Source organism: Neophocaena asiaeorientalis, unplaced genomic scaffold (genome assembly GCF_003031525.2).
Source record: "Neophocaena asiaeorientalis asiaeorientalis breed wild unplaced genomic scaffold, Neophocaena_asiaeorientalis_V1.1 scaffold447, whole genome shotgun sequence".
NCBI classification, from domain to species: Eukaryota; Metazoa; Chordata; class Mammalia; order Artiodactyla; family Phocoenidae; genus Neophocaena; species Neophocaena asiaeorientalis.
Window position 1 is genome coordinate 1,791,565 of NW_020174372.1, and position 25,447 is coordinate 1,817,011.

At 43.8% G+C, this 25,447-nt stretch overlaps 1 protein-coding gene across 1 annotated transcript in view; it reads right to left on the reverse strand.

Moving 5' to 3' along the window:
- The window catches only part of KIF5C (kinesin family member 5C), a 160,279-nt gene that overhangs the window by 103,227 nt on the left and 31,605 nt on the right, over nt 1–25,447 (reverse strand). Inside the window, exon 2 of the mRNA XM_024756264.1 lies at nt 3,426–3,516. Coding sequence (XP_024612032.1) covers nt 3,426–3,516 — 91 coding nt within the window. The remainder of the gene's footprint in view (nt 1–3,425; nt 3,517–25,447) is intronic.

Here is a 25,447-nt window from a genome sequence, read left to right on the forward strand (position 1 = left end):
CTTTCCCTATACTTAAAGATTCTTGCAGTCTTATGTATCTTGGTGACTCCAGTCCCTAGCAGTACTTACCACATGGCAAATACCTAATATACTTTCATAAAAATATGAATGAAACAACTAAATGAATGCAATTTAGAGAAATTAGAACTGGAAAACAAGAAACCATCTTCTCTAGCACTGGATGGTCTACATCCAGTTAATTTGGAAGGCAAATGCCAGGGGTGGCTTCTGTAGGCTGGGACGCAGTTATTCTTATTTCAGTAATAGTGTCCGGTAACCATGGTTTTTAATTCCTATGGCATCCATAGGAACCTTTCTATTTACCATGCTGGTACTCACAAACCCTATAACCTCTTCTAGAAGAACTGGAAGAGATTCTACAGACTCTTTCAGAAGATGTTTTGAGAAATACACACCAGATAAAAAGGGGAGTGTGGGAGGTGCCAGGATTCTACAATCAAATGTTCGAAATATTTTTTTTTAACTCAGTGAAGTTGAAGGGAATGCAAAGACTGAGAGAATAAAGCTGTCCAGTTAAAAGGAGTCTTCCTGATCTCAAAAACATTAAGGGTTTAGATAGACTTGAAAAGAAAGCTCACCAGTCCACTACATTACCACGAATCACAGAGACCACGATTTAAACTTCCTTTAGAAGTCATTTGATTCAATTCTTGGCCTCTAGAAAAAAAAGACCTCCACTTCACCACCTTCCATACTTGATGTAAATAGGGCTTGTCATGGCCACAGATGCCTCAGCTGTACCTAGTAATCTATTCCAAGCAGTTCTTTCTTATATGCCTACATTTTATCTTGCTGATGCAGAAATACACAGCCACTTCCCTTCACACTAGCCTCAGTGGATATTAAAAAAAGTTAAACTTGGTCTTCATTATGCCCCTAATAATTTTCTTTCAAGGGAAAATAAGATACTCTTTATTGCTACAAAATGAGTATGTTCGTGTTATATGTATGGTGCCCAAGAAATGTCTGTTTACTATATCATGTCAGAGCCTGATTTTATTCTATTATTATTTTAATTAATTAGTTAATTAATTATTGGCTGCGTTGGGTCTTCATTGCTGCGCGCGGGCTGTCTCTAGCTGCAGAGTGTGGGGTCCATTCCTCACTGCGGCGCGTGGGCCTCTCACTGCGGTGGCCTCTCTTGCTGCAGAGCATGGGCTCCAGGCATGCAGGCTTCAGTAGTTGTGGCACGCGGGCTCAGCAGTTGTGGCACACAGGCTCCAGAGCGCAGGCGCAGCAGTTGTGGCACACGGGCCCAGTTGCTCCGCGGCATGTGGGATCCGATCCTCCCGGACCAGGGATCGAACCTGTGTCCCCTGCATTAGCAGGCAGATTCCCAATCACTGCGCCACCAGGGAAGTCCCGATTTTATTCTAAATAGTTTTCTTTGTGGCTCACTATATATTGGGGCCTCAAGTTATCCATAGTTAGGGTGTCCACAGGAACCCCCCAGGGATTGCCCATTTCTGACATTTCATATATTATAGAGAATTCCAAGCGCTGAAAGGACCCAAACTTATCTAGTAAATAAAGACTCAAAGATTATTATTATTGTTTGTTAATCACAGGATTTTTAAAAAACAGAGTGTATCCATCTCTAATTACAATGTCAACTTAGAGAGGGCAGGTATGTGTTTAAGTGGCCCTAACGCTTAGCATAGCACGTAGTAAATACTATTTAGATCTGATAATGAAGGAGGAGAGAAAAACAAGGAAATTCTGGCTCATATGTGATTAATCTTACTTTAATAAAAATATGAAAGAGTCTGACAATAGAGGGGAAGGAGGGCTGACTAGAAGCAAACTAGAACTATATATTCCAGAAAGAAAGAGCAAATATGTTTAGATAGAAAGAGAAGCAAAAGAGTAGAAGTAGAGAGAAGACAAAACTTACCACCAGATACAGGCCCAAACGATTAATTCAAAAAAAGCTCATATTCAGGCATATTTTTTTCTCTTCAATTTTCTATAATAATCTTACTGTGAACACCGTCTAATTTAAGTGATGTCTGCAACAAGAATGTGACTAACCATGCACCTCAGCAAGGAACATTACATTCTGATGGGCGTCTCCCACGCACGTGTCCAGGGTCAGAATTAATCTAGCAGATGTACCCAGGGCTGATTTTCATGCATTTCAAGTAGTTAGGTTAGTCAGCTCGGCTTCTAAAAATAAGTGGATCTAATATGACAAGGTGTTTGGGGTTTTTTGGTTGGTTTGTTTGTTTTACTTTTCACTCTTTGAATCTAGCACTGCCTATAAAAGTGGTAGCATCAAGACATTTGAAAAGCACAATTGCTGCAGCATTCAAATTTGAAGGCAAGGATTTAATGATGAAAAGCCAAGTATGAAAGGCAAAGATGCCCCTCAGTTCTGTCCAGATGGTGAGCTCCCCAAAGGCAAGCTCCATCCTGCCCCTGATTTAAAAGGGCAAGGTAGAGCAACGTGTAAATTGCTTTGTCTCCCTGCTGTTATTTTGACACGGATCCTTCAGGACCAAGGCCAGTCCCAGAGAATAGGACTGATCTCTAAGACACAAATTCAGGCTTCAGGCTACCTATGTGGAAGAACAAATGTCAGGATCTGGGCGGCATGCTTGAAAGTGGGTTAGATGAAAGTATAATTGAGGAATGCTGACTAGCAAGAACAACTCACTAACCAGCAAGGTAATGTGACCTTAGGATGCTGTAGAAAATTCCTTGACGCCCAAGAATTTTCCACATTTAAAGCTTCTTCCTGAAGACTATACTTTCAGGGATCATTTCTATTGACACATACATACTACTATATATAAATAGACAACTGTATAGCACAGAGAACTCTACTCAGTACTCTGTAATAGCTTATATGGGAAAAGAAGCTAAAAAAGAGTAGATAGATATAGGTATATGTATAACAGATTCACTTTGCTGTACACCTGAAACTAACACAATATTGTAAATCAATTATACCCCAATAAAAAAATTTAAAATTAAAAAAGAAAAAAAAGCTTCTTTCTGAAGAGACAGATGCACAAAACAAATCAACCAAAAATACACAACTGGAGTCTCAGAATAGATATTTTTCTCCTGAGGAGGTACTATACCTTCAGCAGTATTTTAGAACCATTACAGGAATAGCGTGACTATGGCTTACCTTGCTTTTAAACTTCTGGGTGAGAGAATAACTCTGCCCAAAAGGTGGCAAAAGAAATAAAGAAATCTCCTTGGAAAGGAGGTATTGAGGAGTTAAATAACTTGCCTGACATCACAGCAAACCAGGGCCAGAACTCGCTATAATTCAGTGTTTCCAATTAGCAGGCCTCTGCTTATGGTCAAAGGGTATTGATTCCTAGGCTGTGAATACCACTTACTGTCTTCCATTACTCTGAAGCGCCCCGAAGAAATGAAGAGTTAGCACTTACCTTTGACAATTTGCTTTGCACACGCGTTGTAAACCTGCTCTTGGGTCGTGGTGGGAGGCAGCACTCTGTCGAAGACATATGGCTTTCCTTGCTAGAAGGAAACGGCAAAGCATATTAGACGCTTAGGAAGAAAAGGCACTAATGGCACTAGTCAGACCACAGGCACTAAGTCACCAAGCCCACTCTTTAAGGCAGTTCCTTACCAAGACTAGGGAAATTTTCTTTCTTTTTTTTAAAATAAATTTATTTTTTTATTTTTATTTTTGGCTGCGTTGGGTCTTCGTTGCTGTGCACGGGCTAAGCGCGGTGAGCGGGGGCTACTCTTCGTTGTGGTGCGCAGGTTTCTCATTGCGGTGGCTTCTCTTGTTGCCAAGCACGGGCTCTAGGCACGCGGGCTTCAGTAGTTGTGGCGCTCGGGCTCAGTAGTTGTGGCGCATGCGCTTAGTTGCTCCGCAGCATGTGGGATCTTCCCGGACCAGGGCTCGAACTCATGTCCCCTGCATTGGTAGGCGGATTCTTAACCACTGTACCACCAGGGAAGCCCAAGGCTAGGGAAATTTTCTAACATGAACAACATGTTTGTGTGTGTGTACTGTATGTTGAGAATCGGAAAGGAGAAAGAAGAAAAACATTTTTTTTTCTACTTGAAACACCTTTTCTGATGAAATGTAGGTTGACACGTCATTCACGCATTTAAACAAATATTTAGTCACTGAGAGTTTCTTCTGATCCAGCCATAGACTAGTTGCTAACCAATCAGAAGACAGTCCTGCCTGGAGAACATTCAATCAAGTGTGACAGCTATAATGAACAAGAAAGCAAACACACAGGAAAATGCAACGTGCCTAGGAATAACGTATAGGGACAGAGGGAATGAGAGAAGGCCAAAGAAGACCTCCGTGAAGCAGTACCAGTTAAGTGGATCTTTAAAAGATCAGAAAAGTTGGGGCATGTGAAGAGCCGTGGAAGAACATTCCAGGCAAAGGGTGGAGCAGACAGGAAGGGGCCTGGGGTGCTCAAGGAACTAGAGGGTGTACAAGAGGAGATGGGAAAGGAAATTAGCCAAGGTAACGCACTTGGATTTTATTCAGTGGGAAGATGCCATGATCTGATTTAAGAAGCTGCTCTTAGTAGCCAGATATTATTGCTCTGTGTCCTAGATTACTCTAGTGTTTTCTTCACATGCATAAGTGGTATCTTAACTGGGTGGAGGCTTTGGAGATAAAGGGGGGCCTCTACATAAATATATTTATAAATATATAAATCAAGTGCTCTCCCCAGGTGTGGACTCTAGGGATTTGGCCCAACACTGGGCTGTGTGCGATTGGAGGAGGGAACTGCCGGAGGGAAGGGAAGAGGTTCTGCTGAGGTGCTACTGACTCCGGAGGTGCAGAGCCCTGACACTCCACCACTCAGCGTTCAACAAGCAGTTACTGGGCGTTTCCACGCCCGGTGCTGCACACTGGGGAAGCAGGTAGGGAGGAAAGACACAGCCTCTTCCCCGGGAGAACCCCCCATCACAGCACCTCTTCCCCACCAATTACCACCCAGGCAAGGGGTGGTCCTCCCCCGGCCCCTTCACCTTCATTTTCCCCAAGTGCAGAAGAGAGGGCAGGAGAAGAGAAGGGAGGAGAGGAGAGAGCCAAGAGCCTCCTTCACTCCCACCCTGCACCTCCTACACGTGGCTCTGGACACGGGGAACCACTCAAGGACAAGTCTGACACCCTGAAAAGATAACCGCTCATGGGGGATCCAAGGACAAGGCTTGTTACATCCTATAACCTTCACACAAAAGGAAGCACACAGCTGTCAGACCGGCTTAATATTTCACTCCTCTATGTCTATGGTAAAGCCACACGTAGATGAGGCTACACGTTAGGGCTGTGCTCTCGAGCTTTAGTCTTTAAAAAAACAAGATTGCGCCAACCAGGTAAACGAGCTACTTCCAGCTTGGTTTTAGAAAAAAATGGAGAATTTTCAGGTACGATCACATTTTGTTTTTATACAAAGCAGCAGAACCATTCATTCTGTTAAAATTCTGGAAAGGGATTATTTCCTGATGTTTTGTTCCCAGCAAGTCTCATTCAATCAGTGAATCTAGTATTTGGCTGAATAACCACGATTATACTCCTCACTGCAATCTATTGCCAATGATCAGCCCACCATATTCTTAGCAGCTTTATCTATTTGTAAAATTCAACTAAATGTCAGTGGTGTAAAAGGTTAGAATAAACATTTACAGAGTTTGCCTAAGTATCTGTCGTCCGCTGAACCTTCTGGAAAGAAAATGCAGCCTTGCTTAATTTAAAACAAATCCATCATTTCTCCAAACTTGATGAGAATCACCAAAATAAACCGTCTTGCATACAGCATGATCCTGCTTTAGGTTTTGGAGAAAATGCACTTGACACAGCAGGGGAAAGGACCTATTAAATTATAGTATATGATACAAAAAATAGGACTCCCCAATTTTGCCCTTTAATTGAAAATGTTTATTGGAGTGTGCTATGCTTTCACTTTAAAAGACGTAGAAAGCAAGAAATCTCTACTCTTCATTTCAATAATATCACATTTACCAAGTGACAAACGCATAATATAACAATTTTCCATAAGCTGAAGTTAATTCCCAAACAGAAACTGCCTTCGAGAAAAGAGAAAATTTAGAAAATGATTTGTTATGAGACTTATCTTGTCAGGATTAGAACATAAATTAGTTAAAAATGTAAGCATTTTTATGTGTCTTTTCGTGCACTGAGGCGGTCATCGGCTTTTATTTTCAAGAACTGACTTGTGGCACGGTGTGCCAGCTGTATATACAACGGCCATTTAAGCAAAAATAACAACAACGAACTCATCACTCTCTGCTGTTTTGGTAAAGAAATGAAAATCTCACAAATCCTGGTCGAGACTGCAGCAAAGACCCCCAGGAGACAGGAGTCTCCCTGTTTCTGATCCCACTGTGGCCAAGGGTTTCTGTGGGCAGGCAATGGGCCCAGCTTGCTCTAGTTGTTGCTACATTTGCAGCCGCAGAATAAATTTTTGGATTTACATCTTAATATGGGTGCTGGGTGCTAACATTTGAAACTGAATGATGAGGTCACCAGTTACTCCTTCTGGAGACACTTTCCTTTCCAGGCACCTATTCAGCACATGGTCCTTTGAGACCTCTCTGGCCACTCTGTCCGTGACCTTTGCTGATGTCTCTTCCAGACTTCTGAGTGACAGTGTGTCCTGGACCCAGACCTCAGCCTCCTCTCTGTAATTCAAATGAACATGTCAGCCTTCAAATCTCACCCAAGCTCCGGATTCATATACTCAATCTCCTGCTAGACATTTCCACTTGGATGTCCATTAGCCATCTCAAACTTGACTGGACAAAAAAGAACCATCAAGCCCTCTATGTCTGAGTAAGAACTGCACCACCAATCACCTAGTACTCAGGCCAAAATCATCCATCATGTCCCATAGATTCCAAATCCAAAATATATCCCAAATTGTATCACTTCTCACCATCTACACCACATAACCCCAGTCCAAGCCACCATCGTTTCTCATCAAGACAACAGCTACAGTCTCCTGACTGGTCTCCCTGCCTCCATTCTTGGTCGTAACAATCCAATCTTCACTTAGCAGTCAGAGTGAGCTTTCTAGAACTATAAATCAAATGATATCATCCCTCTTAAAATTCTCCAGTGGCTCCTATTATACTTAGACTAGACCCTCTCCACCCTCAGCTCCCTGCATTCTCCTCCATCTTACTACAGCGTAGCCCACTGGACTTCCTTCAGTACTGTACTTATTCCTCAGCTCAGAGCCTTTGCTCTTAACGCTTCCACCTTCTTGGAATTCTCTCACTGCAGATCTTCACTTGGCTCACCACAGATCTTCATTTGGCTGTTTCTTCATACCCTGTCAGATGTCAACTCCAACTTCTCCTCCTTTGAGGGCTTCTGTGACCCTAAACTAAAGCAGCCCCACCCCACCCTGACATCACTTTCTATTACATTACCCTATTTGGTTTGCTCCACAGAAATTACTATGTGACCCATTCTCAACCAGTCAAATGGACCACTACTGTTAAAGCATCTAACCAGCTAAGACAGAAGCCATATAAATGCCAAGACCTAATTGCATGTTATGCAAACCTGCTGCAATTTATGAAAGGAATCTGGATGGGACACACACTCCACATACATTACAACTGAAAATAAGGTAACCCAGCTTTGCCATGGAAGTCTCTCGCAGAGCAGTGCTAATTGCATGGGAGCGGTGTAGGTAAATAACTTACCAGGATCACATACAAAAAAATAACAGCAGATGGTTCTTACGTTTTTATAGTTAAAATTAAAAAACAAAAAAGTCAAACCACCAGAATTCCTATCAAGTTATTGAGAGCAAAGTGTCTGTGAACTATATGGCCTGTCTGTTAACACATTTGACCCGTTACCCAACAACTGTTCCCCATCCTGGAAGGAATATTACTCTGGGAGACAGAAGAAAGCAAAAGACGCACTTAAAGTTTTAGAAAATGGGCACCAGGAGAGAGGTTAAGGAAACTGAAATTAATTATGCCCAAGAAGAGATAATCAAGAGGTAATCTAATAACAATCTCTAAGACCAACCAAGCGTTGTGACCAAAGGGGGCCAATGATTTAAATGATTTTTCTTCTATCTTTATTAAGAAAGAAAGAAACAGGAAAAAAAAGACTTAAATTTCCACAACAAGATTTAAACTCACTCTGTGGGATTATCTTCAGACACTGAGTAGAGGAAGTGATTACTGAGAATATCACTAACCTCTCCATCCCAGGTGTTTGTGTGACTTCACTCCTGAAAGTACAGAATATGACAGGTTCTTCCTGTGCTGACCACCTTCTCACTACTGTCCACCAACACCATCACCAACCACTGTGATCCAAATCCTTTAATATTTTATCTCTTTTAATTCTCACAGTAACTCCATGAGGTAGGTATTATTATCTCCATTTCACAAACTGGAAAACTAAGGCCCAGTCACATCACCAGCTCTATTACTTTGGGGAAATTACTTTAAGTCTCTAATTTCAAGGGTTCCTCCTTTACATCATGCTGTTTTCCTAGGTAGCTAATGATTTATTGGAAAAGTAGGAGACACATGGAACAGCAGATGTTAGGACTAACATGAAAGATGGAAGCAAAGCGATTAATGAGGCAACAAAAGACAGAGAGCCCTACCATAGCCTACAGAAGTTGAGACAGTGTTAACCATGAAGTTGGGATTGACAGGAACACAATGAGGAAAGAAGGGCTTAAGATCAGGAAAGAAGGACAAGACTGGCAAGAAACACGGTGGGCATGCACGTGGCAAGGCTTCCTTGCAACAGAAGGAACTAAAAACAGGTGAAAGCCAACCAGAGGCAAGGAAAAGGCAGATGTAAGACCTGTTATGAAAAGAAGGAGTTATTAAGAAAAATTCTAAAATTTTTCAGAGCCAAAACGTCCTTGGTCCAAACCCAGCATTGTGCTTTACAAACAAACAAACGAGACTGGGAGAGGGTAGATGACCTGCAGAAAGTCACCCAGCCAATTAGTTGGCCAGCAGGTCTCTGCCTAGAATCCAGACCTCCTGGTTCCCTGTCTCATGCTCTGAGAGTTCTGGCTTTAGAATCAGTTGCTCTCTCTGAACATCAAGGAAACAAGCATGAGCCTCTGGTACTTTTTTCCCCTGCTTTCTTCCCCATCAATTCTAAATTACTTCCAAATATACAATTGATTAGTTCAACAAAGAGTTCTTGCTATGAGAGCTGGAGCAGTACAGCAGGGGAATTAGAATCATGGCCTCCCAGAGTTAACAGGAACTTGAGAGTCAGCCCATCCAATGCCCTCTCAATGCACAGCTCTCATCTCCACAGCCCTGCGAGGCAGCAGGGAACCTGCTCGAAACTCAACTAGCTCCAATTGTTAGAAAGTTGTGTTCTTGTATTGATTTAAAATCGGCATCCCTGAAGCATTAGACCTGGCGCTGTCCTCCAGAACAAGACAGACCAAGGGGGCTTCCCTGGTGGCGCAGTGGTTGAGAGTCCGCCTGCCGATGCAGATGGCCTACATTTACATGGCAGTTTTTTTTCACTTTGGGAGCTACGTGTTCAACATCCAAATCTCTTTTCTCTGAGAGAGAAAGGCACATGTGCTTCCTTCCAGAAAGGTGTATGGATTTGTCTTGAATTGAAGGACTCCAAAGACGTCCAAGGTTAAGACATCAATAAAACATTATATTAGTTTGCACAAGAATAAATCAAATAAGATAAACTCATAAACTGTCCAGGGCTTGGCAAACAATCTGAAAGAATGTTTCTAAAACACTAACTAAAAAGCAGGAAGCCTTTGGGTTAATGTTGATACTCATTTTTTTATTGACACAAATATTCTGCCAGAATAAGTTTTGTTTTGTGTTGTTTATTGAAATACAGCTCACATACCATGAAATTCACCCCTTTAATAAGAAAGTACAATTCAGTGGTTGTCAGAACATCCACTAGGTTGTGCAACCATCACCTCTAATTCCAGAGCATTTTCGTCCCCCTAAAGAGAAACTCTGTACACATTAGCAGTCACTCCCCAGCCTCTCAATTCCCCCTGCCCTGGGAAACCACTAAGCTACTTCCTGTCTTTACAGATTTGCCTGTCCTGGAATCATATATGTAGCTTTTTGTGACAGGTTTCTTTTACTTATAATGTTTTCGAGGTTCATCCATGTTGTAGAATGAACCACTTCATTCACTTTCATGACTGAATAAAATTCCACTGTATGCATTTACCACATTTCATGTGTCCATTCACCAACTGATGGACATTTGGGTTGTTTCCAGTTTTGGGCTATTATGAGTCCTGCTATGAACATTCATGTAGAAGTTTTTATGTAGACATATATTTTCATTTCTCCTGGTTATGTAACTAGGAGTAGAATTTCTCTACGTTTAACTTTTTGAAGAACTGACAAATTGTTTTCCAAAGTGGCTATACCATTTTACATTCCCACCAGCAGCATATCAGGGTTCTAATTTCTCCACATCCTTGTCAACACTTGTAATTATCTGTTTTCTTTATTATGGCCATCCTAGTGGGTACGCAGTGGTATTTCTTGCTGATATCGGGAGAAGTTTTTAAACTGACACTTACATAATAAAATCTATATTAATATATATCATGGACACAGAGGTGTTCCCAGGCATTGTAACACATTGTTGTGCTGTTACGTTAACATTTATAAAATGGCCCGGAATGAATCATCTTATGAAAACTATAAGTTATACACATCCACATGCTTTAAGAAAGAGAACAGTGGACCAGGAGGAGGGGACTTATAAAAGGATTTAGAACAGTGTTTCTGTACTCCTCACTCCAGTAGCCAATACGTAATGTTGCCCAAAGAAGGCTGCCTACCAAATACACTTGGGTATAATTCCCATTTCTCTGAGGCTCAGTTTCCTTGTCTGTAAAACAGAGTCAATATTATCCACAATTCAGGCCTCCTGTGAGGATTAGATGTGCTCATGCAAGTAAAGGATCTAGGGCAGTGCCTGGTGTTACAGAAGATGCTCAAGACATGGTCAGTGTTATGCTGTTATGAAAAATTTGAGCCAATTTTCACCGGGCATTTGTATTGCAAACTTACTCAGCAGTGACCCTTTAAAGGAAGGGATGCTAATAAGTGATAATCATTCATAATGTACCAGCTCCGAGACTTGGCATGCTGGTGCCCGTACCACACCCAAGTGCCAAATCACACCTCAGGCATCTAGGCCCCCAGGTCTGCGACTCGTGAGGTCTGCTCCACAGAGCATGGGGGCCACTTAATTTCCAGGGGTCCTCGAAAAAGGTACTCTGTTCTAAGGCCATCTCCTACACTCTTTAAAAATAAATAGAATTTCCATGTTCAGTCATAAAGCTTGTTCAGGAAAGCAGAGGAGCTGTGTCTGGTACAGGCACTTGTAGACCCACCAGCTTTGCTATTACAGATTTGGACCCTCCTGGAAACATCTGTGATTATACCAACTGCAAACCTAAAGCAGATGCTTCCAGGGTCCTGACCATATCCCCTCAATCTTCACCATTTCCATGCACACTGGCCTGACCTCCAGCATCTGCATGTCTGCCTGAGGGCTCTTCTGGCGCCGGAGCCCTCTCCGTCACCCGCAGCAGGCCAGAAGGACCTCCCCAGCACCAGCCCAGTGGTCTTCAACCAATGACTGACAGGAGTTGGGGTAAACACTTCAGCTCCCTCACCCAGGGGTGGAAGGGGAGGGGAGAGTGACTCTGAGGCAGGTATTCCAAACTGGCTCCCAGGGTTCCCCACTGGGATGGAACTCCCATTGCACGTGGTGGTAACCTGGCGTGATGACACGCTCTCTGTTGGTTTCCTTCTCTTCCCTGTCTCACTTCTCCACTCTTCATCAGTGTGTCCAGGAACCACTTCCCAAAGAAACTTGAATTTGAATCCGTTCCAGTGTCTGCTTCTGGGAAGGTTCAAAGTAAGGCAAAATCCCAGACATTTTTGCTCTTTCAATCAGTAAGTAGGTCCTAAGAGATTACCCTGTCTCACTTCTCCACTCTTCATCAGTGTGTCCACTCTTCATCAGTGTGTCTCCACTCTTCATCAGTGTGTCCACTTCCCAAAGAAACTTGAATTTGAATCCGTTCCAGTGTCTGCTTCTGGGAAGGTTCAAAGTAAGGCAAAATCCCAGACATTTTTGCTCTTTCAATCAGTAAGTAGGTCCTAAGAGATTCGGGGTTGTTGAATCACTGTCAAATATGGAGCCATCACATTTGGTTGATGTCCAGACCAGGGACGGGGGTGGTTGGTGAGTGGAAATTGAAATTCTTATTAAAATTTAACAGGGTGTGGGTTTGGGATGCTGTCCTAGAAAAAGAGGTGACTTTTTCTTCATCAAAAGGTGCTGGTCACTTGCTAAGCCTTGGGTCCATGGGGCCACATCTGCCCAGAGGATTACCAATTTCTCGCCTACACAAATGAGGGCTCCAGGCTCCCGAAGATCCTGACCTAGCAGAGTGTCTTGTACATAGCGGTACAGGGTAGGTGCTCAATAAAATTCTGCTGCTGCTGCTGATGACTAATGCCTGCAGACGAGCATGCAGGGTGCCAGGACGCCATGAAATGGTGCTGGGGTGCTGGAGGGAAGGACGGAATCCATACTCATTGTCTCTCTCCAGAGTATCAGAAACATCAGTTGTTACTGACCATACTCGTCCCCGACCTCCAAGATTTTAGCAGTCATGGAGTTGCCCTATCTTTTTCTGCATTCCTTTACTCCTCTCTACCCCATCACCTACCTTCCCGTGTATCTGGAACTGGCCTGCAAATTCCCAAAGCAGAAAGAAACCTCACTGTGCCAAAGCATCCCATACCCAGCAGTGACCAGCTCTTTCCCATCACTGTTACATCCTCTGCTGGGTCCACCAATCTGCAAATGTAGCCTCACAAGGAAACCCTGAGGCCAATCAGCCTGATTGTTCCCATCAGCTGAACCCTCCAGCTCCATCTTCTTGCCACTCCACTGCCTGTCCCCATCTACGCTGGGATGACTCTGTGACCGGGGATAGAAATGCTAAGCCAGAGCTGGGCGCAAACATTCCCATCTCCCTCCCCACACTGGCTCTGTGCCCCAGGGAAGGAGCTTGGTGCCAGTTCTGGCCAAAGCCAAGGCTGTTCCCAGGAGAGGCTGCAATAAAACTGACGTCCGTGAAGCCAGTGGAAGCAATTGGCTTCCACTGGAGTTGCCAAGGCAGTGCCAACCTCTGCACGTATTGAGAATGAACAAAGGCAACACACAAGCATGAATCTTGTAAGCCTTCTTCCTGTAGGGAACCAGCCTCAAATTCTTTCCTTCCTGCCAAAAGTCCTGTGCATGGACACGCAAGCACTGTCAACATCGCAGACAGCTATGAAAAAACACTCTGGGAAGGCAAACTGCCCAAGTGACAATGAAGAAATTCCGAATTATTGCTTGGCTAATGGACAAAATGAAGACAGAAGCATTACTTTTGTTAGAGAAATTAATGGGATCTGTGTTTCAAAAATAAGGTTCTTATTTGTATGTGATTTTCTCTTATCAAAATACAATAAACTCCCCTCAGTCTTTGCCCTTCAGCTGTTCTGTACCCTAATCTACCAAGACGTAGAGATTAGGAGAGAGTCAGAGGAATTGATTCTACTCTAGGACCTCATCCCACACATACTTTGTGACCTTAAACAATTTACCTATATTTTCTGGGTCTCTTCCTCTCTGACAAGTGAAAGATTGGCTGTTTCCAGCTCTAACATGTTGTTAATAGTAATGAGGACCACAGGGGTTCTGGAATTTTTCCCTATAAGAGTGGCTTCTGTCTTGACCACATAGGGCATGAGAGGATGTAATCTTTGAACTGGAGTGAGCTCAATGTTCTATATACTTGGAGAAATGAGTAAAAGTTGCTGCTGTAGTTGTTTCAGGAGATCTGATTTTCTGCCAAGTCAATTCGTGGGGAATAAAAAACCAAACCTTCTCACTGGAGAGAAGGTGAAAAGCTATCTCATTGAAGGGAGGGTTTATTTTGCCAAATGAAAGAGAGCAAAAACGACTCTGAGTCTTCTTTCTGGGGCACGCCACCCTGGTGGCAGCTTCCTCGTGAGGCACTGGGCAATCCAGTCCAACTGCCTCTCTGCAAATCTCTCCCAGTGATGCCAAGACTCCCGGTGGCATCTCCAACAACACGGAAGCCACATGGTTAACACATACATGTTCTCGTCCCTTTAGTTAAACAATGAAATATAAAAAGTTTTCCCCAGACCTGAACTTGACTAGGTGTGGGGCGCACAGAGACCTCTGATAAACGCGCACTGCAAATATTCACTACAAATAGAACTAATATTCTACTAATTTTTTCACTCTTCAGAAACAGCTTACATAATTGTAATTTTCCCATGCATTGGACAGCAATTTTGCTTTTATGGTATATTCAGGTCCCTCATCTCCATTTCTTCCACATGATTTTGGTGGCTGGGCAGGAATATCAGCTTCCCTTTCCGAAGAATAACTTCCCATGACCATATGCAAAGCAACAATTTGAGCTGAGACTGGGATCCAGAATTCCTGGTTCCCAGCCAAGCCTTCTACCCATAACACCATATTGCATCTTGTCATTGATCCTCCAAGAACATAGTTAGTCTCCAACTACAGATTTTCTAAGAATTCCACACATTTGAGTTTAGAACGCAGTATAGCTTCGCTTTTAAGGTTTTAACCTTGCTTTTAATGCAGTATAAGGCTTGCTTTTACATATTACTGAAAAGACGACTCCCATACATTACAGAAAAGAATGTCCCACAAAATAGAATGCTTCCATTAACCCAAACCAGCACCAGTTGTTAAGTTTGGGGTAGCTATGTTATAGTGGGCATCTAGGGCGCCAGCCCCATTGAATTAGAGAGCATTAGCACTATAAAGGGAAGCTGCTCCATGCAAGCTCATTAGATCTTCCACATCCAGCGAAGCCTAGAATGGACGGGCTGGAACTCCGGATGCATAAGGCTCATGCATCCCAGTCTAATGAAACTATATCATCATCTACGAGAACAGAAGTTTGACCCATGGAAGCAGACTTACCCAGTTAGCAAATGAGGTACTTGGGACACAACAACAATAACCAAAAAATAATGTTTTGTTGTTGTTTTAAAGATTCAGTGTTACTGAATTCAGCCACAATTTTGTATTCAGCAAGCCTAAAAAAAGCCGTTTTAAGTGCAGTGGACACAGAAGGCTTGCATCTTTTAAAAAATTTTAATTTTACTTGGAGGATAGGGCACCATATTTGTCAGCACTTAAGGCACTGGAAGGTCTGGGCGACCACAAACAAGTTGGGATTTAAAGAGCAAAGTCTCCCAACACTTCCTTCTGCCTGCCCACGTCGCTCCTCCAGACCTGAAGTTCCACCATGTGAACCATTAACAGATCAGACAACAAGAGAAACTAGCATGGTTCCAGAAGGCTGTTAGAAATAGCTTTCTAGGGGCTTCCCTGGTGGTGCAGTGGTTGAGAGTCCGCCTGCCGATGCAGGGGACACAGTTTCGTGCCCCGGTCCAGGAAGATCCCACATGCCGCGGAGCGGCTGGGCCCGTGAGCCATGGCCGCTGGGCCTGCGCGTCCGGAGCCTGCGCTCCGCAACGGGAGAGGCCACAACAGTGAGAGGCCCGCGTACCGCAAAAAAAAAAAGAATGTCCCCAGCTCTCTCACTGGACCTCTTCTCTTCTCCTTTGCACCCTCCTCTTCCGTACTCTCTCCCATGGGAGAGCTCAATCACTTCCATAGTTTCAACCATAAGTTGTGTACAAAAGGCTCACAAAAGTCCCCTCCTAACTCTGAGCCTCTCACCCATGTTACTGTTTGATTAAAACCTCCAACTAGATGTCCCCAAATACCCTATACAATGGATGCTGACGAGAGAATCCACTGCCTTCTTCATCCTCATCTTCTCCCCCCCACCTTTTTCTACCACTGTCCCCAATTATCTAAACTGAAAAGCTCAGAGTCATCTTGCCCACAGCCCTCCCTCACCACTGTCACCCAGACCATTGCCACAGAACAGTGGTTCATTTCTTTAGCCTATCTCTTGCTTTGCATCTCAGCTATCCTTATTAGTTTTTGCCTACACTTGTGCAAGAGCCTTCTAGGTGGTCTACTTGTCTCGCCTCCCTCCAGTGCATTCTACATCCTTTGCCAAATCCATCTACCTTTGGTCCTGCTTCTAAATGATGGCACTCAATTACTTGCTAGGATGACCTACTATACATAAGTTTGATGCTTTCCACAATGCGGGACCAACTCAGAGGTGGGTCCTTCCCTACCCAACACCCCAGTGACGTGCTCACAGCAACTTCCCTGCATCCACCTCACTGCTGCAACTGTTCCCTCTAACTGGAATAACAACCTGATACCTTTACCTTGTTATCTGTCAAAGCACTACCTGTTCTCTAAGATTCAAATGTTATCTCTCCCACAATAAAGCCTTTTCTTGAGCCTCTCAAATAGATGCGTGCTCTCTCTCTCACACTTCATATCTCTCCTTTTCCGTCCCTCTCTCTCTCTCTTTCTCTCTCCTTTGAACTTCCATGGCACTTTCATATGCTTCCAGGAGGACTCTGATCTCAGATCACAAGCTACTTCATATTACAGTCACCCAGAAGCACCATGTTATAAGAAAGCAGGATCCAGGGTCAGAGATTAGGGTGAGAGAGAGAGAACTTATTTCAGTGACTCTCACCTGCCAAACCCTATGCTTTGCCTAGGTCATCACATAGATTTCTCACAATTACTCTCTAATATAACTATCACTCCTTGCATTTTACAAGTGACGAGGTCAAGTTCAGAGAGGTCCCTGACTTGCACAGGGTCACAAAGCCTGTATTATATTTGCTTCACACGGCATCAGTAAGAACCAACTAACAAAAAGCATACAAAATCACTTTACAAATTGCAAAGTATTGTACACATATTTGCTATTAGTGTTATAACCTATATTACCCTTCTATAGACTTTTAATTATTTAAGGACATGTTTTCTACCTTACCCGTCTTTGGATCCCTGGAAGTATTTATAATAATTATTAAAAGTGCTTAAATAGTTGCTTAATTAAGTTGGATTTCAGGTGCCATGTCTTGAATTAACAGTATTTTGAAAGTTTTCACTCCAAAATAAAAGTTGCCATTTATTGAGCAGGTGTGGGTGCCAGACATAGACCATCTCTAATCTCCAAAGCAAGACTGGAAGGCTGGTATTACTGTCCCATTTTACAGGTGGGAAAATCCGATTTCAGAGCCAATCAGGAACAATCACACAACTAGCAAGCTGCAGAAGAAGGAGGGTCGGATTTCAAAGCTCATGATTCCCCCCATTCCAGACTCCCAATCACAAAGATCCAGTTCACCTAAACACCAACACAATCCAACGATGTTTCTGCATCAGAGATGATTCCCATCCCTTAGCAGCACAGAAACATTATTTTCTCTCTTATACCCACAAGCACTGAGAGCCCCCTCTCAGATTCCCCTCAATATTATCACACAGCTGGACGTATTTCATACATTTTTACAGATTCAGAGTTTCTCTTCTCACTGCTTCATTCAACAAATATTAACAGACTCCTTCATGCGCCAGGCACTGTTCTAGACACTGGGAATGTAGTGGTGATGAGATATGAGTTCCCTGCTTTTATGGGGCTTTTATTTGAATGGAGTGGGAGGAGACAGGCAATAAGCAATGAAGTCATAACAGAGATCCTTTCTGCTAGTGTTCTGACATGATGGAAATACAGAGGGTCAGGAGGACGGCTCAGAGCATGTGACATCAGAGTGGAGGCTTGGAGGCTTGTGAGCCACGGGAAGGATGAGGGGCAAAGTACTCCAGATAGAGGCAACCAAGACAGTGCGGCCTTGAGTTAGCAGGCACTCAGTTTGCTGGAAAGTGGGCTGGTGTGTTTGGAGAGCAAGGAGCAGGGTGGTATGAGATGATAGGGGAAGAGCCAGGTGGAAGCTTGGTGCTAGAAAGCCCTGTAGTACCTCCTTGTAATGTACTCTTTTTTTTTGAAGTATAGTTAATTCACAATGTTGTGCTAATTTCTGCTGTACAGCAAAGTGACTCAGTTATACACATATATATTTTCTTAATATTCTTTTCCATTATGGTTTAATTCAAACCTATGTTCACAGCAGCATTATTCACAATAGCCAAACACGGAAACAACCTAAAAGTCCACTGACAGATGAATGGATAAAGAAGATGTGGTACATATATAAAATGGAATATTACTCAGCCATAAAAAAGAACAAAATCACGCCATTTGTAGTAACATGAATGCAACTAGAGATTATCATACCTTGTAATGTACTCTTAAGCAAAGGAATGGCCTGATTTGGCTTCTGCTTTTAAAAATATTACTCTGGGTTCCCTGGTGGCGCAGTGGTTGAGAGTCCGCCTGCCGATGCAGGGGACATGGGTTCGTGCCCCGGTCTGGGAGGGTCCCACATGCCACGGAGCGGCTGGGCCCGTGAGCCATGACCGCTGAGCCTGCGCGTCCGGAGCCTGTGCTCCGTAACGGGAGAGGCCACAACAATGAGAGGCCCGCGTAACGCAAAAAAAAAAAAATGCAAAGTCTCAGACAAAGCAACTCTTTTCTATTTTAAGCAGCCTTCAGAATGATAGCAGGGCTAACAGCACCTCACCAGACAGGTGAGTACAATGCTGGGAAGGGTAGTAAGACAGACTGCTTGTCAGCTGCTGGAACCAGGCACCATGGGGAGCAGAAATCATCTCCTTGGATCCCAAGACAGCCCCAACGGAGTACAGAATATTAGAATGCCTGATTTACAGTTAGAGAAACTGAGGCTTAGGGAGGGAAGGACTTGCACAAGGTTGCCCAGTAAGTAAGTGTGGGATGGAACATGGGCCGTGTTCTCAACCCATCTTCTGTTCTGCTAAGGCCAGGGTGGGACTTTGCAATGACTAAGGGATTAGAAATATGAGACTGGGCTGATGGACCTAGCTTTATTTTGTCTGGAGGAGAGAAATCTTGGAGGGTGATTCAAGATAGCAAATTCAGGTTAGCTTTTAAACGAATTGAGACAGCTGCTCTCCATCTCCTGTGAGGGTAAAAGAAAAGACTCTCATGCTCAGCCTGACAGGTGAAGTAGATAAAGAACGTCCAGACAGTGGGGTCTTGCTGGACCCTGACAAGCTCTGGTGTCCCCTCTAATTGTTTGCCAAACCACAAATGCTTCCTCTTAATCCCACTCTTTCTTCAAGGACCATTTCACATCCCACCTGCTGAGAAGTCTTTTTCTCTGGTTATTTTCTTTTTCTTTCGAGAATATATGTCTTCTCCCTAATTGAGTGGCAACTCTCTGGAGGGAAGGAGCCAGGCCTTACCCAACCCCCTAGGTCTCTGATGCATTTCTCTGGAAAAGGCAAATGGGGATAGTGGTTCTAAAAGTTACCATCTGAGCTGTCTGGAAAGGTCTACTTTCCACGCTGGTGATGCCCTTTCTACATCAATTCCATATCTGGGATTGAGGGCAATGCTGTAATGAAAGAAAAGCCAGGCCAGCCAAAACTTTCGATGTAAACGATAGCAACAGCATTTGAGTAGGTTGGAAAGATCTGAGACGGGGAAGGCACTTCCGGCCTGGAGTCTATGGGCTGAATCTCCAGATGACCCAAACGACAGGAAATCATTGCTTTTACTCTAAGAGAGCCCGCTGAGAGGCCCCAGTTGGACAAACGTCCCAGGCCTCTCTACCGAGCTCCCTTAATTCGAGAAGCCTCACAAGACGCGGCACCAGAGGGCCGCAAAGGGCTAACTTTTCGATTAATCCCCCTTTGATGGGTCTGGAAAGCAGCTGCAACGTTCTTTGCCCTCAGGTTTCTAGCAACATCATGCCCTGAGCTCCAAGATCGGTCTCCACTTTCACAGCCACCTGCTTCCCTTTAGGCACTCCTGCTTGCTCTCCTCCCTCCTAGGTAAACCCATCGTCCTGCATCCCTGGTCCTGGCTCCATCTATCCCCTCCCACGTGCGTCTCTGCCGGCTCCTCCTTCATTAGCTAAGAACATGCCCATGTCTTTACTATTCGAAAACAAACACTCCCATCCACCTTGTTTCTACCTTAACTTTCTGTGCCATCATCACACACCAAGCTTCTTAGAAAAAAGTAGAAAACCCTGCCTGCTTCCTGCCTCTAACTCACTCCTCAGTCTATGACGGTCCCTGTGCTAAACGGGAACCAGCAAAGGCCTCTCAGTGGGCCCATCAGCAAACCCAGCTGCATCTCCTCTGTCATCACTGTAGAGCCCTCTCTGTGACGTCTGCCCCCGTGCCCACCTCCTGCTTCCAAAAGGATTTCTCCTGCAGCTCTGCATTCTCTTGGCACTCCTCTGACTTCTCTCATTTCTCTTCTTTCACATCATTGGCCTTCCCTAGGATAAGGTTTTTGTCTCCCTTCCCTCTCTAAACCATCTTTCCCCAACTCAGAGATCTGCGTGCTACCGTGACAATTTTTGCTGCAGCCATGTACCACCCACTCACTTTTAATTTAGCGTTTTTCTTTAAATCAAGTCATCTTTCCTTAAATACACTTTCAATGAAACTCTCATATTACTATTATAAGTGAAACATTAGTATTAAGTGCTGTAAATAAAAGGCAGTAAAAAATACAATGTCATATTAATGAATTCTAGCCAGATACCAATCCCTCCCAAGGGCTCCAAACCTAAGACCTGCTCTTTCCTTTCTTTAAAAGGGAAACTCCAAAGTATTCTAGATTAAAGGCTAGCACAACACTGAGGCTTTCTCACTGACAGAATCAGAAGGATTAAAAGATGAATGAAAAGGAAATAACTTCTCACCATGTGATTCAATGTCATCTAAGGCCATGTCTGCATACTGTTTAAAATTATCAACTACCAAGATAATACCCCTACTCAATACTAGGATTAGCTCTTATTCCCCCATGGTTCTCTCCAGGGGACTTACAAGTGTGACTTCTTCAATGGTTGACCATATTTCTTAGCTCCATTCTGCATGTCCTTAGAAAATGAAGTTACAGACATAAAATGGAAACAAGATAGAGAGCAAACACCTGAAATGTCAGAACTGGTGCAGAACAGCAGCAATCCATCCAGGCTAGAGCCCAGATCCACCCCAGACGGGGCCATCCATCAGCGCTGGAGGCTGGAATGTGTCCAGAGACTGCCCGTCATCAACATCTAATCAATCCACAAGAAACAATACTACAGCCAGCATCTGAAAGGTTTACATGCCAAATGCTGCACCATGCACCTCATATATATGTTCTTTGATATTCACAACACCCTTATGAAGCTGATGCCATTATTAGTCCCAATGGACTAATATGAGGAAAGCAACATTTAAAGAAGTTAACGAACTTGCCAAAGATTTCCAGTAAGTGGCAGATCCAACTTGCACCAAGTGTGTCTATAACTCCAGAGCCCTGGCTCTTAACTCTTCTGCTGCCCTGATGCTCAGACACAAAGGGATTTTAAACCTCACAAACCTCAAAATAATAGCCTGCTGCTCTTAAGCACAATTAAGACAATGGGTTGACACAACAGGAAAACTGTTCAATATGTAATTAAACATAATTACTGGTGTCCTCTAATTGTTTGGGAAAATACATTTCTCGCAGTTGACACGCTATAATTCTGGTGTGTGCTGAGATAATGTTCAAGTCTTTGCTTCGATCTGTGAATCTCCACCACATGCACAGATCATTGGTCAGATTTCACGGTGAGTACTAGGGTGGCTCAACGATATCTTCAATATGTAACTTAGAATCAGATAAGGTAGGGCTTGGAGGGATCTTAGCCATCCCATCCAACCCTGCATTTTATACATGGGGACATCAGGGCCCAGAGAAAAGAACTTCCCAAGAACATGCAGGTCTCTGCCTCCTGCTCAAGGGCTCAGCACACCTCACTGATTAGACAGGTTTATGTCAGACCGCCTAAAGCTGAAAACCTGACTTCACTTAGCAGCTGTGTTACCTTAAGCATGTTACTTAACCTCTCTGAGCTCGAGTTGGGAAGATAATAAGAGTAACTATCTCATAGGGTTTTGTGAGGATTAAATGAGCTAATATATATGTAAATACTTGGAATGCTACCTGGGCACATGACATCTGATCAATACCTTTAGCCATTCATACTACTGCTTTAAACAGTAAGCTACATGGGGATGACAGGCCTTGGAAATACTTTAAAGTTCTCATCAGGGCTGCTATGAACAGCAATAAGTATGCATTATGTGCTGAGGAGCTCTTAGAGGAGATGGCCAACATCTACTACACGGAGCTCAAACTATGAAGCAAAGGAGTTTAGCCAACGTTCATTTAAGGAGGGAGAAGGGCACGGGAACCAGACCTTCGTGTCTTGTATTATGCTACTTAAACTCTGCAGGAATGAGCATCAGTGTCAGTTGCCATGATCTCATGGGTAGACTTGTTTATTTGGGTGATCATGTTTCTAGAAGAGCAAACTCAAAAAAAAAGTAATATGAGCAAATATTTATTGAACATATACTTAGTAAAAAAGCACCAGGCACTATATAAGATACAAAAAAAATTAGGATAGGGCCATCTAAGGCAAGCTTGGCAAATACAGGCGTACCTCAGAGATACTACAGGTTGGGTTCCACACCACTGCAATAAAGCAAATATCACAATTAAGTGAGTTACACGAATTTTTTGGTTTCTCAGTGCATGTAAAAGTTATGTTTACGCTACCATAAAGTCTTCCAACTGTGCAGTAACATTGTGTCTAAAAATGCCAATGTATATACCTTAATTAAAAAACGCTTTATTGCTAAAAATGCTAACCATCAACTGAGCCTTCGATGAGTCATAAGCTTTTTGCAATAGTAACATCAAAGATCACTGATCACAGGTCACCATAACAAATATAATAATAATGAAAAAGGTTGAAATATTAGAAGTACCAAAATGTAACAGAGACAAATGCTGTTGGAAAAATGGCACTGATAGACTTGCTTGACACAGGGTTGCCACAAACCTTCAATCTGCAAAAAACGCAATGGTGTGAAGTGCTTTATCGCAAAGCACAGTATTAGGAGGTATGCCTGTCCCTAGGCTTATGCCCCATTTCTTTCTCATGTCCCACGGCAGACATCACTAATCAATCACAGCACACTTGGCCACAGAGTCCAATACAGCTCAAGTACAGCCTTACAATTCTTCTCAAACCAGTGCTCCACTGCCAGTCCATAAGTGTTGAGTTTTAGGGGATGACAGTATAAGCAGGCAACCCAAGAATGAGGCATGGGACTAAAACTCAGCAGGGTCCAAGGATTATTTTTACTTGGGTTCTTTGGATAAGACATTTACATTTAAAACAGCTAAGAATACAAAATTCATCTTGTATGTGTTTCAGGGAAAAGGTGCAGAGCATCCAAACAATAATAGGTATAATCAATATGAGATGCTCTTTTTTATAAGGCTTTTGTAGGAATACACAAGCACTCCAGAAATGTTTTCATTCTCCCCAACCTCCCAGAAGAAGACCTAGCAGCATCTTCATTTGAAAGGTAAGAAACGTGAAGGAACAGAGACTGCAAGGTTCTTGTTAAAGATATCCTGGCAGTTAGCAGCCATCTGGGCCTTGTCCCCTGTAGGAACAGTGGGGGGAGAGCTCAGGACCCAGAGAAAGGAAACAAACCAGAGGAGGGGGAATCCAGGAATGTGAGTGGCGCTTCCGCTGGCCTGTCAACCAAAGAAGGTGTTGCACAGGCTCCACATATAGAAAGGAAGCACTGAAGTGAGAGGAAAGAGGGAAAGGATTTTTGTTCTGTCCGGGTCCAATCCTGACTGTTAGAAAGAGCCAGTGAGCTCAGTGAAGAGGCTGCCTCCATGCACAGCCCCCCAACAAGAGGCAAGAAGTACAGACCCTACCTAATTCAAGCCAGAAACCTTGTTTAAAAAGTATACCTTGGGGCTTCCCTGGTGGCGCAGTGGTTCAGAGTCCACCTCCGATGCAGGGGACATGGGTTCGTGACCCGGTCCGGGAAGATCCCACAACAGTGAGCTCAGTGAAGAGGCTGCCTCCATGCACAGCCCCCCAACAAGAGGCAAGAAGTACAGACCCTACCTAATTCAAGCCAGAAACCTTGTTTAAAAAGTATACCTTGCTTACATTTGTTCGAAGTAGAAATGGAATATTGCAGAGCATACTGACTCTGTAAATGTTAAAAAAAAAAAAGGCTGTAACTGAGGCCATGTCTCACATAAGCCATTATCCAGATGGCAAATAATGTTTCCTCTTTAGTGCCAAAGAGATTGATGGGGAGAGGTTCCTGGGACCACAGAGCTGGGATGGAGCGCTATGCACATAGGAGCCTGCTACGGGTGTGCCTGGCGTGGGGGTGGCATATGTGCCCCAGCTACTTGCCAAAGCAGTGCTGAGAGAAAGTTGCTTTAAAACGTTCAACTGGTAAATAACCTGCTATAAAGAATAAGAAAACCAGACTCCCTCATGCGAGAGCACCAAAATCACAATTGCTGAACAATCATCGACAGGAAGACACTGGAACTCACCAAAAAGGATACCCCACATCCAAAGACAAAGGAGAAGCCACAATGAGACGGTAGGAGGGGCACAATCACAGTAAAATCAAATCCCATAACTGCTGGGTGGGTGACTCACAGACTGCAGAACAATTACACCACGGAAGTCCACCCACTGGAGTGAAGGTTCTGAGCCCCACGTCAGGCTTCCTAAACTGGGGGTCCGGCAACGGGAGAAGGAATTGCTAGAGAATCAGACTTTGAAGGTTAGCAGGATTTGATTGCAGGACTTCGACAGGACTGGGGGAAACAGAGACTCCACTCTTGGAGGACACACACAAAGTAGTGTGTGCATCAGGACCCAGGGGAAGGAGCAGTGACCCCATAGGAGACTGAACCAGATCTGCCTGCTGGTGTTGGAGGGTCTCCTGTAGAGGCAGGGGGTGGCTGTGGCTCACCATGAGAACAAGGACACTGACAGCAGAAGTTCTGGGAAGTACTCCTTGACATGAGCCCTACCAGAGTCCACCATTAGCCCCACCAAAGAGCCTGTAGTCTCCAGTGCTCTGTCGCCTAAGACCAAACAACCAACAGGGAGGGAACCCAGCCCCACCCATCAGTAGAGAAGTGGATTAAAGTTTTACAGAGCTCTGCCCACCACAGCAACACCCACCTCTACCCACCACCAGTCCATCCCATCAGGAAGCTTGCACAAGCCTCTTAGGTAGTCTCTTCCATGAGAGGGCAGACAGCAGAAGCAAGAACTATAATCCTGCAGCCTGTGGAACAAAAACCACATTCGCAGAAAGATAGACAAGATGAAAAGGCAGAGGGCTATGTAACAGATGAAGGAACAAGATAAAACCCCAGAAAAACAACTAAATGAAGTAGAGATAGGAAAC